Here is a 12,315-nt window from a genome sequence, read left to right as displayed (position 1 = left end):
TTAATAAAGCTTAATTATCCTCAAGCAGGATGCTCTGGAGGTCATTTCTTGTATACCCATCCGATTATTACTATCTAGTCCTTGCCGCCAGAGTAGTGTTTGATTGGGGCCTTTTGTGTCTGTCTCACGCCTGGGTTCTTAGTTGGTTCCAACCGTCTGAGATGAACGAGCGTCAATGTTCATGACATGGAATGTTATAGCTTTCTCTGTGACTATACCGAATCATAACGTCTCTAGCCATCTTTGGTTCGCCAGGTATTACGATGTTCTGATAGCGGGAGTGAAACAAGAGAGATCAACAAATATGAGTGATCATGAACGACCAGAAGCTGGAATTCATTTTATCGTCGACAATCGCTGATCTGCGCTTATGTTGTTACAAAGTAACGTATGATAGCCGTCTAGACAGCCAATAACCACATGAGAGAAAAGAGGACATGACAATAAGGGAATAGACGCCATCAAGGCCTCAAAAACACTTCGTAGTCATATGTCATAGAAACACAGCAACCATACCAATCACAAACCCGACCGACACGGATGCGCTCGCGATATATTTCGAGCCAACGATCCGTGGAAGAGAAAGGGGACTGGCAGCACCGCTATGGAGCACTTGTGTCGGGGTCGAGGATGTCGACCTGGTAGCTGTGGCGCTGAGGACTGGCAGATTTCCAGAACCGCTTACATTAGTGACCTGGTATGTGGGGCCAGAGTTCGTCTGCGTCTGGCCCAGAGTGGGCAGCGGAGAGCTGGGATCGACCTCCCAAGCCCCAGATGTGTAGGCAGGGCACTCCGGGGGACTAATAGTAGAGGTGGATTGAACATAGTCAGACAAGGCGACGCCAGTGGGTGAAAGGGTAGCCCATTGGGTCTTGAGGTTGTGGAAGTCAGGAGACACGGGAGTCGGAACACCTTTGCGAGTGAAGCCATCATAAACAAGAGTGTCTGTTGGAGGAGCATTCGGCGCAGGAGGGCCATAACTGACCAAACCGTAGTCGTTGACCTCCTGGATCCACTCGTAGACCATAGAGCCGGACCAGGTATCCGACATATGTTCACCGAAAATGGCTGCTTGGTCATCAAAGGTTCTAGGCCGTGCAGCGTTGCAGCCAGTCTCGGAGAAGAAGATGGGGATCGGATAGCCACTTGCGTTTCTCTGAAGCTCTCTATAGCCAGACTGAACATACCCGGAATCTCCACACCACTCGTAGGCATTTAGTGCGAAGAAGTCTAAGCGATCACTAGGGTTTTCCGCGCAGGCCAGAAAATTCTGCAACATGGGACGCAGCTCCGCGATATCCGCTGCAGAGTAACCCACAGGAATGTTTCGATAGTTCTGCGCATCGCGGTACGCTTTGATATCTCGAGCCGCAGCCAGCACATAGGGAGCAGCGGCTGAGCCCTCCTTTGTGGTGAGGACCTCATTTCCAACGAACACACCCGCTGTATTCTCATACTTTTGAAACTCGTCCAAGACCTGCTTGAACCGGTCATACTGGGTTTCATTCCAGTGAGGATCAGTCTATTGCTCGAGTCAGTCAGGGACCAGCTGGTGGAAGAATATGTATCCTGCAATGAGAACTGACCTGCTCGATCTGTGTGTCAAAAGTGTCGAGATCAACGAACAGGTAGATGCCGGCATCTGCCAGAACTTTCATGCAGCCGTCGTGATTGGCATGGGGATCGACATGGTAGACGCGGATGGCGTTGGCCCCCAGTTCGGCCATGAGCTTAACGTCGCGAGTGCATTGTTCCGTGTTGATGAGTGGATCATCGGGAACGAGCTGATACGCGATGCCTGTAACAAGAGTATTTTGTCAGTAGAATTGCCTGAGAGGCTGAGGGGAGATGAACTCGCACCTTTCAAGAAGTACTGGGTACCGTCTTCGTAAAAAAAGCGGGAACCAACAGCTGAAATTGTCCGAACAGCCTCAACAGCCACGGGGGAGAAGCCTCCCAGCAGCAACGAGACCGCGGTCAAAGTAAGCGAGGAGCGAAGCATATTAAATGCTCTCTGAAGATGGAACCCGTTTGATAGATTATGCTCACAGATGGGTATGATGTTTTAATAACTGCAGACTGGGAGGATATATCGGTGGGATTCAGATAAGTGGAATGAGAAAAGGACGAAAGAGAAAGGATGGCAGACGCTCCAGATCACTTTGAAGCTATCAAACTAAAACAGCAAGTACACGACTTGGAAAGAGCCCAAGTCACTTCCCTGATTTGGCAGTCAAACAGCCGCTAAGGAAGGAGCTAAGACAACAGGTCTCACTGAGATGGAAACTGAAATGTCGCATTGCTTCCAGCGAGCAATGTAGATAGATGTGAGACCCATCCTTGATATATGTTCCTTAAGGAAGTCTTCAGCGTCCTGATTTCCTCGCTCGAATCTTGTTACTTCAGTGAAGGGGACAAACAAGGGAAAATGACGTCAATGGCATTGCTTGTCAGCCCCTGATGGAATGAAGAAGTTGGCGCGCTTTTGAAGCATATTGACATGGCTGGGATCATGGAAACGACACCATGTAGGCCGGGGAAGGAATGTAGGGAGGGGAGAACCAGGGAGAGTCATGAGACATCGAATACAAAGGATGTGGAAGCATCACAAAGGAGGGCAATTGGTAGCAGTGGATTCGTACGTGGAAATCAGGTACTTAGCGGGTCTAACCAGATGCGAAGGCAGAATGATCCTGATATAGTCCATACAGAGCTTGTGTTGATGGGATTTAACTATTTGAGGTTATCGTGACCTTTGATACCTGAGGCAGAAATTGCTCCAAAGCATGATTAGTTGATGCCCGACAACTCAGGCTACCTTACATGTAACCCCTCACGGTCCTCAATGCGCTCGATCAAATAGCATTTACTGCTAGTAGTACGACAGATGTGCCCGACTACTGTCTCATGCAGATAGAAAGACAAGTTTGAAGTTACATTGAAAACTAACACGATCTTATTCTCGAGTTTGCTGACCGGCAAAGTCTTCGGTGCTTTCTACAGGAACGGAGAACTCGTGAAGAAATCTACAGAGTATTCTAAACTTCACTTTTTTGCACTGAATGCAAGCACTTGACAAGTGACGATTCAGTTGGTGATGAACGAAGTAGTCAGCAACAGCAGCACGGTCAATTTTCCAGCACAAGCAACGAATTACCAGATGACACTTGCTTGGTTTGCTCTGGGGTCGTGGTTCGAGGCTTCAATTGTCCTCTGTAGTCTGGAGTACAGCACGGAGGACTCCGTTAGCACAACTTTCTTCGGCTAGGCTGTTAGATCAACAAGATTACATCCCTTGTTCGGAAGAGATCAGCTTAGATTCTAACTGTTTCATTCCTGTTGTGATGAGATCGGCGGCGGACAGACCCTGGTTTAATCAGAATTCATGCATTGCCCCTCGGCCATGCTCAATCCTCATTGATAAGTTATCAGCAACAGCCCCTTTTCCTCCTCTTTCTCAATACACCAGATATCGCCATCCTCCGTCCAGACTGTAAACTTACTTTGATGGTGGCTTCCGGCTTTGAGACAGATGACCTTAGCTTGATAACATCATCGCATGAGAACCAACCGTTTCTTCGGATGGCGTTGGAGACAATTAATTTGTATTCTCTTGGCAGTGATCGAGACCACGGGCTATTATACGTGTCGGGTCCACCACACACAGCAGATCCCATCAGCCCCATTATCTCTTTGGCTGCTTCCAAGGTGGTGTCTGCTGGTTGGGTTGCAAAATGCTGACGAAAATGACAGTTGGTTTGGATGTTTGAGATCTGTGCAAAGGGGAGAAGAGGGCAGAGAAACATTTATTTCATACAGTGTAGTAGAAGTTATCAATAGGAGGTTCTCCCCCGCCCGGTTGACGTCTTCTTCCTACTACTAGCAAAGACACAAAAAGGGATCCCTTTCCCCTGGTCGCTCTTGGTGTAGCATTGATTATGCGACTAGTTTCAGGTTACCCTTCATCCGTTTCTGACTTCATTTCCGATTTATTGACGATCGACATTGCAGCTTGCGTGGAAGACGTCCCTTTCAAGACCCTTGTCCGCATCCGGATTTCCTCCTTATTTGACTCCTTAAAAAAACAACTTCACGCCCTCACAATTGCGAAAATTAATTGAAAGGTCAATTATACTCCGTACATAGTTTCATCTTCTCCTCTGCTCCTCCTTTTCTCGAACAATCTATCACTGTTATTGTTTCCGTCATACATCGAACTTTAAACTGCTTTGCTCGCCCTTCATTGTCAAGCTCCCAGAAGCTTCGGACTTGAACCATTTTCCCTTTCCTTGAAACTGGACCATGCAATCCGTGGGTCTTCCTCTGTGTATCGCCGTGCTCTCGACTCTCTATTCGCTCTGTCTGCCTCCGTATCGCTTGATTGGTCGGGATTTGTAGCGCCTACATTACTGGCGACCGACGTCACCAATACAGTATACTGTTGATTGTGTACTTATTTCGTGGGTACCTCATTCAGGCCGCTGCAAGCCCCTCTCTGGCAGCAGCAGCTACCGCGTCCATCACCTGAGATCATATTATCTGCTCGAAACGACGGACTCGTGGCTTGAGGATAAGCGCACTGTATCACAGACATGTCGAACAACCCGATTGTGTCACCGTTTCGGATCTCGAACAAGCATTCGGAGAAGCTGAATCGCAACGATGCTTTCAAAGCGGTCAGGGACCACCTGAGACGCCAAGAGATAGGAATGGATGCTCCTAGGTATGATCATCCGGAATGACATATATCTGTGATTCAATCTGACACTTGGACGGTTACAGCTTCTGTTCATTGCACCGTCGCTCTTGTTCCAAGCAGGATCAGGAGGAGTTTCGTCTCCATCGGGATATCATCCACACCATTCTTCTCCCCTTGTTCCTCCTCCACCATCAAGCTTCCCGGATTGCGACCAGCGCGTTACCCGGGATCAAATCGACGGACTGCGAACGTGCTTTTCGGGGAGAAGCACGCAGCGCCTACGCCTGGCTACAATGCATCCTCAGGGAGGAGCACGACTGGTACCAGACAGAGCGCTGCCCAGCGTGCATTGTTTTACACGTCCTCAACTCTGAGCCGACCATCCGATTTGTTGCCGTGGCGTGCCTGTTGTCGGACAACCTACAAGGATTGAGCCCGCTGGACGCGCAAAAGCGGCTTCCCAGCTTCGATTTCTTTTTCGATGCGTTGGAAGGGGCGGTCCGGGAGGATCCTTTCTGGGGCAATGACTTTTGGCCGGATATTGAGCACCGCGCGCGTACGTTGACGGATGGTGTCAAGCAGTTGGTGGTGCAGTGTCTGGTGCTCCGAGCCGCCGTGGAGCGTCAGAGTCTGCAATCTCAATCGCCGTGCAATCCCGCTGCTTACGTTCGGTGCGACTTGACCCAGCAGCAAACGGGCCACACTGTTGTCATGAGGTCCTCAAATTTCGCCCGCAAGCACTCTCGGAAGACAGTCGAGGAGCACAAGTGTCTGGCTGCTAAGGTGTCTGCCAACAGGTGTCTGCAGACCCACTACAGTGACGTAACTCAGGGACTGCACCCTCGCAGCCACACCGCATCCCGGAGAAGAACTGTCACCTCGTGAGAATGTGTAGGTTGCGTCTCTTTTTGACGGTTACTACAACTACTCGCCCCAGATCTACCGATCTACCCTAGCGGCCAGACTCAGATGACCAAACGGTCGCCCCAGTTGGCCTCGCTCTTCCAAGCTGCCCAGGCGAACAAGCCGGAAGATGCTGAGACTGGCCTGCCACAGACAGCCCCGCCTGGACCTTTTATGCAGCAGATGAAACTTGGCTCTGACGTAAGGTCATCGGTGTATGTGTCATCGGTATATGTAGCCACGCGCTTGGCATTACCGAACGCTGAGTCGATTAGGCTGCAACATCCACAAGGCTAGAGCACGGATTACTGTCAAGTCATGGCTTTGCATAGAAATATGTTCTGAGAGTGCCGGGCTTTGGAGGTCTGGATTTTAGCAAACAACCGTTCCTGTGAGGCTGCAAGGTCACTCCTGTCCGCGACTGTCGCACAGCATACTGCTGGAGCAAAGTCGTCGACCTTGGTCCGGGCTGCGTAAAACCTGGAACACAGCGTGGAAGGGATATATCTGAAAATGGCAAATGTACACAGGTTGGAGTCCTGTAATGAGTCTACTCATCTTAATCTAATACAAGTTGGCATGGCATCATGCTTCAAAGTAAAATACAAAGCTTGATTAATTTTGAATTCATAGTACCTATAAGATACCTGCAGTTCACGACTGAACTCAAGAGCATGTAGATGTCCCACGTTCAACAGCCAAGGCTGGCAGATAACTCGTGTACAACCAACAATAATAGACATCAACAACCGCCGTTACACAATAACGACAACTGGCGGCAGGATATCGTTTCTATCCACCAATAAAATTCCGCCATATCCAATATCAATAGAAGCAGATTCAACCTGCTACGTTCATGTTGTGTAAACCACGCAATTCTGATATCCACAATGTATACATGGCCTCTTTGAAGAATACAGCGATCCCATCACCATCACCATCACCATCACCCGTCACTGACAGCGACAGCGACGGCCATCTACCAGCCACAGTCCAACCAAATAAGAGGTCGGCAACTGCGTCGTTTCACTCTTCTACCTGAGACGAGGGTGGATCAAAACTTCAGCCAATGTGGATGTCCATGTCCGCGCCCACTAACATTGTAATTTGAAGATTAACATATACATATTGCTTGTGAAAGGGGAATATGGCTCTCAGATTACCACCAGCAATCCTGTCAAATTGTATGACGAGTTGATGTCTAGACTAGCAGCAGCATATATGGTAGGGTTGATTATGGCGCGGTGGTTCCGTGGTTCTGTTGTTTGAGATTTAGGACTCGGACGGGGGATTCTCCGTAGGATTATTATTACTACCATTCTGCCCGGCAGTATGTCAGGGTCTAGAGCTAGTGTAGGGATTACTGTCATGTAATCATATATGTTTCTTGGATATGGTAGTTAGCATTCATTCTTGGAAGACGGTGTGGTGTCGGCTATCGCCTGATAACAGTGTAGCGATAGAGCCTGAGCGACTGAGAAGAGCACCGGTAAAGGCTATGTAGCATGAAGTATGGAGTATGGAGTAACCTGATCGATAACCCGAGTATAGTTAATGCCCAGCCGTGATGCCGCTAACGCATCTGCAAGATGCCCAAAGAGGGGATTTCCGTGCTGCGGACTGGTGCGCCCGGGAGTGCAATATGGCTACCTAGTGCCAGCTTAGGGCAATTGACAGATACAGTATACACGCTGTATAATATTCGACATAAGGTTGAAGCTATTCTGTAGATAGATCTTTGCTGGAGAATGAAGAACAAGGGTACAAAACAAGTTGAGGTGGTATCGTGGCCTGTCCGCCCGATCTAGGCTCGACAAGGCAACAGCAGGAGGAAAACTCCGGATCTGCAGGAGTCACTTGACATCCATTTTTGACGGCATTCCCAGCAAGAGTTGTATATTTCCCTCAAGAAAATATACGCAGCGGCTACATACATAAAGGCAAAAGAAGCCGACTGAGAAGATACTTACAGCGGATCACTTCGGCAGCACGGAAAAGGGTCTAGGCGTCAGCCGCCCGGAAGCGGCACTGGAACTGAATGGTATCGCTGCTGGCAACTGGTAACGTAACCATCGATCAACTGGTTGATACAACCATGGTTCTGAGGCGTCAAGCCCAATAACGGGCATGAAGAGGGGCGATTAATTTCCTAACATATTATTATGCCAGATTGTGTGAAAAGTGGTAAATGTCAATCGAGTCCGGTGATTAGGCTTTGTAAGGTACGGTACTTGACTACTGAGTTGTGCGAGGCAATACTTAAATCGCAGCAGAAATACATATCCCGCCCCTTCATCCTTTAATTATGGATGGTGCGGTCTTGTAAAACATTGATTGAAAGTAGGTTTGGTAGTAGATAGGACCCGCAGCAGACCTCACGAGTAATGTTGTGATCCAAAGTCAAATCCCAAGCTGTCCACTGTATGGGCCACGTACTAAAGGTTACAGTAGCAGGGTGTCCCTACTATTGAGCTTCCCTAGATGAGCCCATCAAGACTGTGCCGTTCTATGGTCGGAAAGCCCTTAAGCCCTCTTGAGAAGAGCTCTTCCAATGATGAAATGTGGGATCCTTTTCCGTAGAGCATTGTGACCCCTGAGACTCGTAGAACAGTATTGTATGGCCGATTCTGTGGTTGTTTGCTTGTTCGAGATGAAGTAGCGTGAGTTGAGTATTTCGAGACAAGTATGTGTACGTATTCACGTTGGGAGACTATCTAGGTTGATAAGGCGGTGCTGATGGTAGATTCAGATTTATGCTGACAATGACGAACAGAACCAACTAAATGGTTACTGATATTCATGCGACTGAGTGGAGAGATACAATTATTTGATAGTTGATAATTTCCAACTCTGCCAACAATTCTGAATGCTGCTGGATCCTATCCCTGCTAAGGGAGTGGGGCTAGACTGGAGTAATCTCTGGGAGGCAAAATGGTCTGTGTACGGAGTAAATGTAATCCATCCGACAGATATCCATAAATCCTTCAATACATACATATGCCTATGGAGGACTGTAAATCAGTCTCTGTAATGGGTCCGTACTCCCTGATCGGCAACTATGGAGGCCTAGACAGGTCGGGCGGCGTCTGGGCTATGGCCAAAGCTGGGGAGACTTGCTTTTTTTCGCTGACGATCTAGAATAGCTTGCTGAATTTTTATCGAGAGAAAAGGGCCACCTGGTTCGGTCTTGATTAATGAGTCAAGTTGAATTCAATAGGTATGTCGTACAATAGAAATGTAATGATTTATAGTTGTTGTAATCAGGTATGTAGGCTATGCATATTTACTTGGATCCTATGCAGGCAGAATAATTATTATTACTTGAGCTCTTTTTCTTTTCCGAGGATTATTATTATTTTTTACCGCTGAGTGCTGACCAGGCCAGATTGGATTGTGACTGGGCGGAGCGGGCGTCCTCGTGTCATGGACTCCCCAATCAGGCCAAGGCTGCCCCGGTCTAGAACGCTGGTAGAAAGTCGCAGCCCGAGGGCTTTTTCTGGCTCTCCTGCTGGCTGAACGACCCAAATGTGTCTGGCCCTTTCGGCTTGTGCCCACTCATTCTCAATTCCATGTCCCAGCGTCATTAAACTGATGTACCTACCTTTACCTACCCTACCTTTACCAGGGCTACCTACTTATCCATACCTATCTAGACTACTCCGTACCGACTGAATGACAGTAACCGAACATTCTCTATTCTGTTCCATTTCTTCTCCCTCCTTCTATCCATTCGAATCTTGCATACCCAACAACTTTACTTCCATCCCACAGTCTGGCACTTATCAACGACCACAATTTCCGCTCCCTACTAATCTCACCTATTCTCCACCGTACCATTTCCTGAGGTACTCTTTGGGTGCCTACCTTTCGTCCTCATCAAATCTTCAACATCCTCCTCGTACCCTTTCCATCCCTGTCATTTCTGTACGACCGCGACTCTTCCTTTCAACCTTTTCTCTCGCCTTATAGCTGCCTCTCCATCCTTCAAAGTCCTCCTGCCAACGCATCCACCAACCTGACGCCTCGTATAGTTGCTTCTTGTCAGCCAGACAGATACACCGATCGACTCAAATTCAATCGTCCCGTCGAACTGCCAGAGTGGAACTCGTGCAGTCACTAACGACGAGACGTCGGCTATCTTCCCTGTCAATTGAAGTCCCAGGTCAATCTCCCTGAATGAATCTGACGCAGTGTCATGGACTGGACTGGTCTACCACTAGGGTGCAAGACAACTCGGTCATGCGTTCGCCATCCTCTTCAACCTCACCTTCAAATACTTCGTGGGAAGGCTGTTCTTCGCGTCAGATGCTCTTGAACTCATTCGACAACCACGCAATTAGTCCACTCTCTCCCGTCCAACAATCTTCGACTCCTCGCCTGGGCGGAGGCTCCAGCCGACTGAAGCGGCGAGCTTCCCAGGGATCCCTCGTCACCAAACCCTCGACCGTGTCCCGGTTCTTGAATAGAGGCAACACATCGCTGAGCCTTCCTCCATTCGAGAAACTCGGCCTTTCCTCGAAACCCTCCAGCCGAATCGAGTCCCGTACACATTCCGTAGAACCCCGTCTTCGCCTCTCCACAACCTCTGCGTCGAACTCTCAAGCAACCCAAACATCCCTATCTACTCCGGCTGCGTGGGGCACCTCGCCCAAGGACTTTCCTCAAGGCGACTACCCCGCGACACTTCCACCAACTCCTCCTGAGGACGACGAGCACGTATTGTGGAACACTCGATCCAATATGTTGTTATTTAGTTCCCACCTGAATCGGGATCCGGGGCCGATGTCCATGGATGAAGATCCGAATATCAACAACTCACCGGGTGGAGCCTCTCGGGTCGGTCTAGGAAGCCCGTCGGACGGACTGTCGAATGCCTCGCCTTCTAGTTCGGATGAAAGCCACAACTCCCCGGGAGGAGATATGGATTGCGATCAGGATTCATGGTTGGAGAATGCCATTGAATCGACCGGTATGTTTCTATCACTTGAATGAGTCCGTATCTTCCAAACTAAACGATTGATCTTCAGTATCATCGCTACCCGGTTCGAATGCCCGCGGAGAACCCGTCAAGCTCGTCTCTCAAACGCTTCCCTACCCATACTCAGCAGAAAAACCTACACCGCATCGAACTCACGAGGGAGTCTTCTCATCCCTCGTCCAAGTAATCCAAAACCGCCTCCGTCAAGGACAGTCGCCTTATATCAATGTCACACATGCGGTCCCTGAACAGTTCAGTCTTACGAACCTTCCTACTTCACCACCGGGGTCGCCGCGCTGTATGCTTCCCAACAATGACTACTTCAACGCCACCGTATTTTCTAGCGCTGCGGTGGTCTCCGCATACCACGACTTTCGAGGCCCCATTCAGATGAAAGCTCCGCAACACTTTCCAATGCCAATTGTTCCGCCTCAGTCGGTACACATCTCAGTCCTGGAGCGCTACATCCCACCTTCGTCGGCCCAGGAATACAATGATCTCTTCTCCCCATCGCGACCATCTTTCCTGGTAGATCGCCTGTCGGAACTTTCTCCGGATGGCGGTTCGCTGCTGTTCATTTACCCAACCAGAAGGGGTGGCTCGGCCTTCAAATCTCAGTATCTCGGACCGATCCTCGATCCTCTGCTTCGACAACTCGTCGTGGTCAACGAACTCTCTGCCGATATCGGTCGATACTTGGGCAAGTTGTCTTCTGTCTCTCATATGGAGGATTTTGACACTCTCAAGAACAATCTTTCCATGTTATGTCGTGCATTGAGCTCTTCTTCCTCTCAGTTCAGCATCGTGGATGCCCGGAAGGGCAGTGCCTATCTCGATCGGGACCTCTGGACTGAGTGGTACATCCATCAAGAGAAGGCTCGCATGAAAGAAGTGCTCAGCCTTTACTGCCAGAATGGTCGTCGCTTTTCAACACACAAGGCGACGTCGTCGAGTATCGCCAATACGTATATCCTGGCCGCGGACAAGGAAGTGACCTCGGCCATGTTACTGAGCGAGATTATCGACGGCATCCGCAGACGGCCCTACGAGAGTGAGCCTCGAGATGGGATTGAACTCGGAGTATTTGTCATCCGTCGCTCACAGTAGTTGCGATATGCGTCTCACAGGTCTCCGGACAACGATTTCATTGCTTCTGCTTTCGTCTATTTGCTTTACCACTGAGTTAGAGAACTGAGCCTAGGTGATTATGGTGGCGTCTACGGTGTTTGGGCTACGGTATGGGATTTTGCATGATGAAATGTCTGGGAACATGTACCGTGCATTGCTTGGATGGATGGATAACAACAATACCCGGTTGCTATACTTTGTTCTTTTTTTCTTTCTTTGAAATCAAAGAGATGACTCTCGGGCATGGGTTTGGATGGCTTCGGCCGAGCAACCTTGCTCCTTGTCCAGAGCACTAGACGATGGCTTCCATGTATGACTAGCTTCATGTACGATTGCTGAGCAATTATACACAATATACCAATAGAGTTTAGGACTAATCAGTTTGTCGTAAGCATATATCTGGAGAGGAAAAAGTTCGTAGCACTGCTTGGGATCGATGGTTTGTCAAACACGCTCTGACCGACTAAAACAAGATATGTGCACTATGTCAAGTCTCTTGGTGACGAGGGCAATCTGCACTGGTATGGATGGAGTCTTGTTGCGAAAGACTTTGTTTGATTGTGGAGTTGGGTAAGGCAACTGGGCGGTCAAAGATGTTGGGGCTATT

At 49.0% G+C, this 12,315-nt stretch overlaps 5 protein-coding genes across 5 annotated transcripts; 4 read left to right on the top strand and 1 right to left on the bottom strand.

Moving 5' to 3' along the window:
* Positions 1–2: 2 nt before the first annotated feature.
* On the bottom strand, positions 3–2,719 carry gel6 (putative 1,3-beta-glucanosyltransferase). The gene is made up of 3 exons (XM_749209.2): positions 1,861–2,719; positions 1,587–1,798; positions 3–1,522 (listed from the first exon to the last, which is right to left on the bottom strand). The coding sequence occupies exons 1-3, from the start codon at positions 2,000–2,002 to the stop codon at positions 494–496; spliced, it is 1,383 nt and encodes a 460-aa protein (XP_754302.1). The 5' UTR covers positions 2,003–2,719; the 3' UTR covers positions 3–493.
* Positions 2,720–2,859: 140 nt separating this feature from the next.
* Positions 2,860–3,455, top strand: AFUA_3G13190 (uncharacterized protein). The gene has a single exon (XM_077804462.1). It carries the CDS (start codon positions 3,098–3,100, stop codon positions 3,266–3,268), a length of 171 nt encoding a protein of 56 aa, XP_077659921.1. The 5' UTR covers positions 2,860–3,097; the 3' UTR covers positions 3,269–3,455.
* A 1,137-nt stretch (positions 3,456–4,592) lies between these two features.
* AFUA_3G13180 (uncharacterized protein) lies at positions 4,593–5,584 on the top strand (the record flags this gene model as incomplete). The annotated part of the gene is made up of 2 exons (XM_749211.1): positions 4,593–4,723; positions 4,783–5,584. The coding sequence occupies 2 exons, from the start codon at positions 4,593–4,595 to the stop codon at positions 5,582–5,584; spliced, it is 933 nt and encodes a 310-aa protein (XP_754304.1).
* An 84-nt stretch (positions 5,585–5,668) lies between these two features.
* Positions 5,669–5,899, top strand: AFUA_3G13170 (uncharacterized protein; the record flags this gene model as incomplete). The annotated part of the gene is made up of 1 exon (XM_749212.1): positions 5,669–5,899. The coding sequence occupies one exon, from the start codon at positions 5,669–5,671 to the stop codon at positions 5,897–5,899; it is 231 nt and encodes a 76-aa protein (XP_754305.1).
* A 326-nt stretch (positions 5,900–6,225) lies between these two features.
* AFUA_3G13160 (uncharacterized protein) lies at positions 6,226–12,282 on the top strand. Its single transcript, XM_749213.2, has 2 exons — positions 6,226–10,571; positions 10,630–12,282. The coding sequence occupies exons 1-2, from the start codon at positions 9,779–9,781 to the stop codon at positions 11,685–11,687; spliced, it is 1,851 nt and encodes a 616-aa protein (XP_754306.1). The 5' UTR covers positions 6,226–9,778; the 3' UTR covers positions 11,688–12,282.
* The last annotated feature ends 33 nt before the right edge of the window (positions 12,283–12,315 follow it).

The sequence above is a fragment of the Aspergillus fumigatus genome, chromosome 3, assembly GCF_000002655.1.
Source record: "Aspergillus fumigatus Af293 chromosome 3, whole genome shotgun sequence".
Taxonomy (NCBI): domain Eukaryota; kingdom Fungi; phylum Ascomycota; class Eurotiomycetes; order Eurotiales; family Aspergillaceae; genus Aspergillus; species Aspergillus fumigatus.
This window is presented reverse-complemented; position numbering and strand designations above follow the sequence as displayed.

Excerpts from the sequence above, each read along its gene's own strand:
- gel6 (XM_749209.2), bottom strand. The coding sequence starts at position 2,002 with ATGCTTCGCTCCTCGCTTACTTTGACCGCGGTCTCGTTGCTGCTGGGA. Across the intron at positions 1,799-1,860 it reads TACCCAGTACTTCTTGAAAG|GCATCGCGTATCAGCTCGTT; the intron begins GTGCGAGTTCAT and ends CTCTTGTTACAG. Across the intron at positions 1,523-1,586 it reads TTGACACACAGATCGAGCAG|ACTGATCCTCACTGGAATGA; the intron begins GTCAGTTCTCAT and ends CTCGAGCAATAG.
- AFUA_3G13190 (XM_077804462.1), top strand. The coding sequence starts at position 3,098 with ATGAACGAAGTAGTCAGCAACAGCAGCACGGTCAATTTTCCAGCACAA.
- AFUA_3G13160 (XM_749213.2), top strand. The coding sequence starts at position 9,779 with ATGAATCTGACGCAGTGTCATGGACTGGACTGGTCTACCACTAGGGTG. Across the intron at positions 10,572-10,629 it reads GAATGCCATTGAATCGACCG|TATCATCGCTACCCGGTTCG; the intron begins GTATGTTTCTAT and ends ATTGATCTTCAG.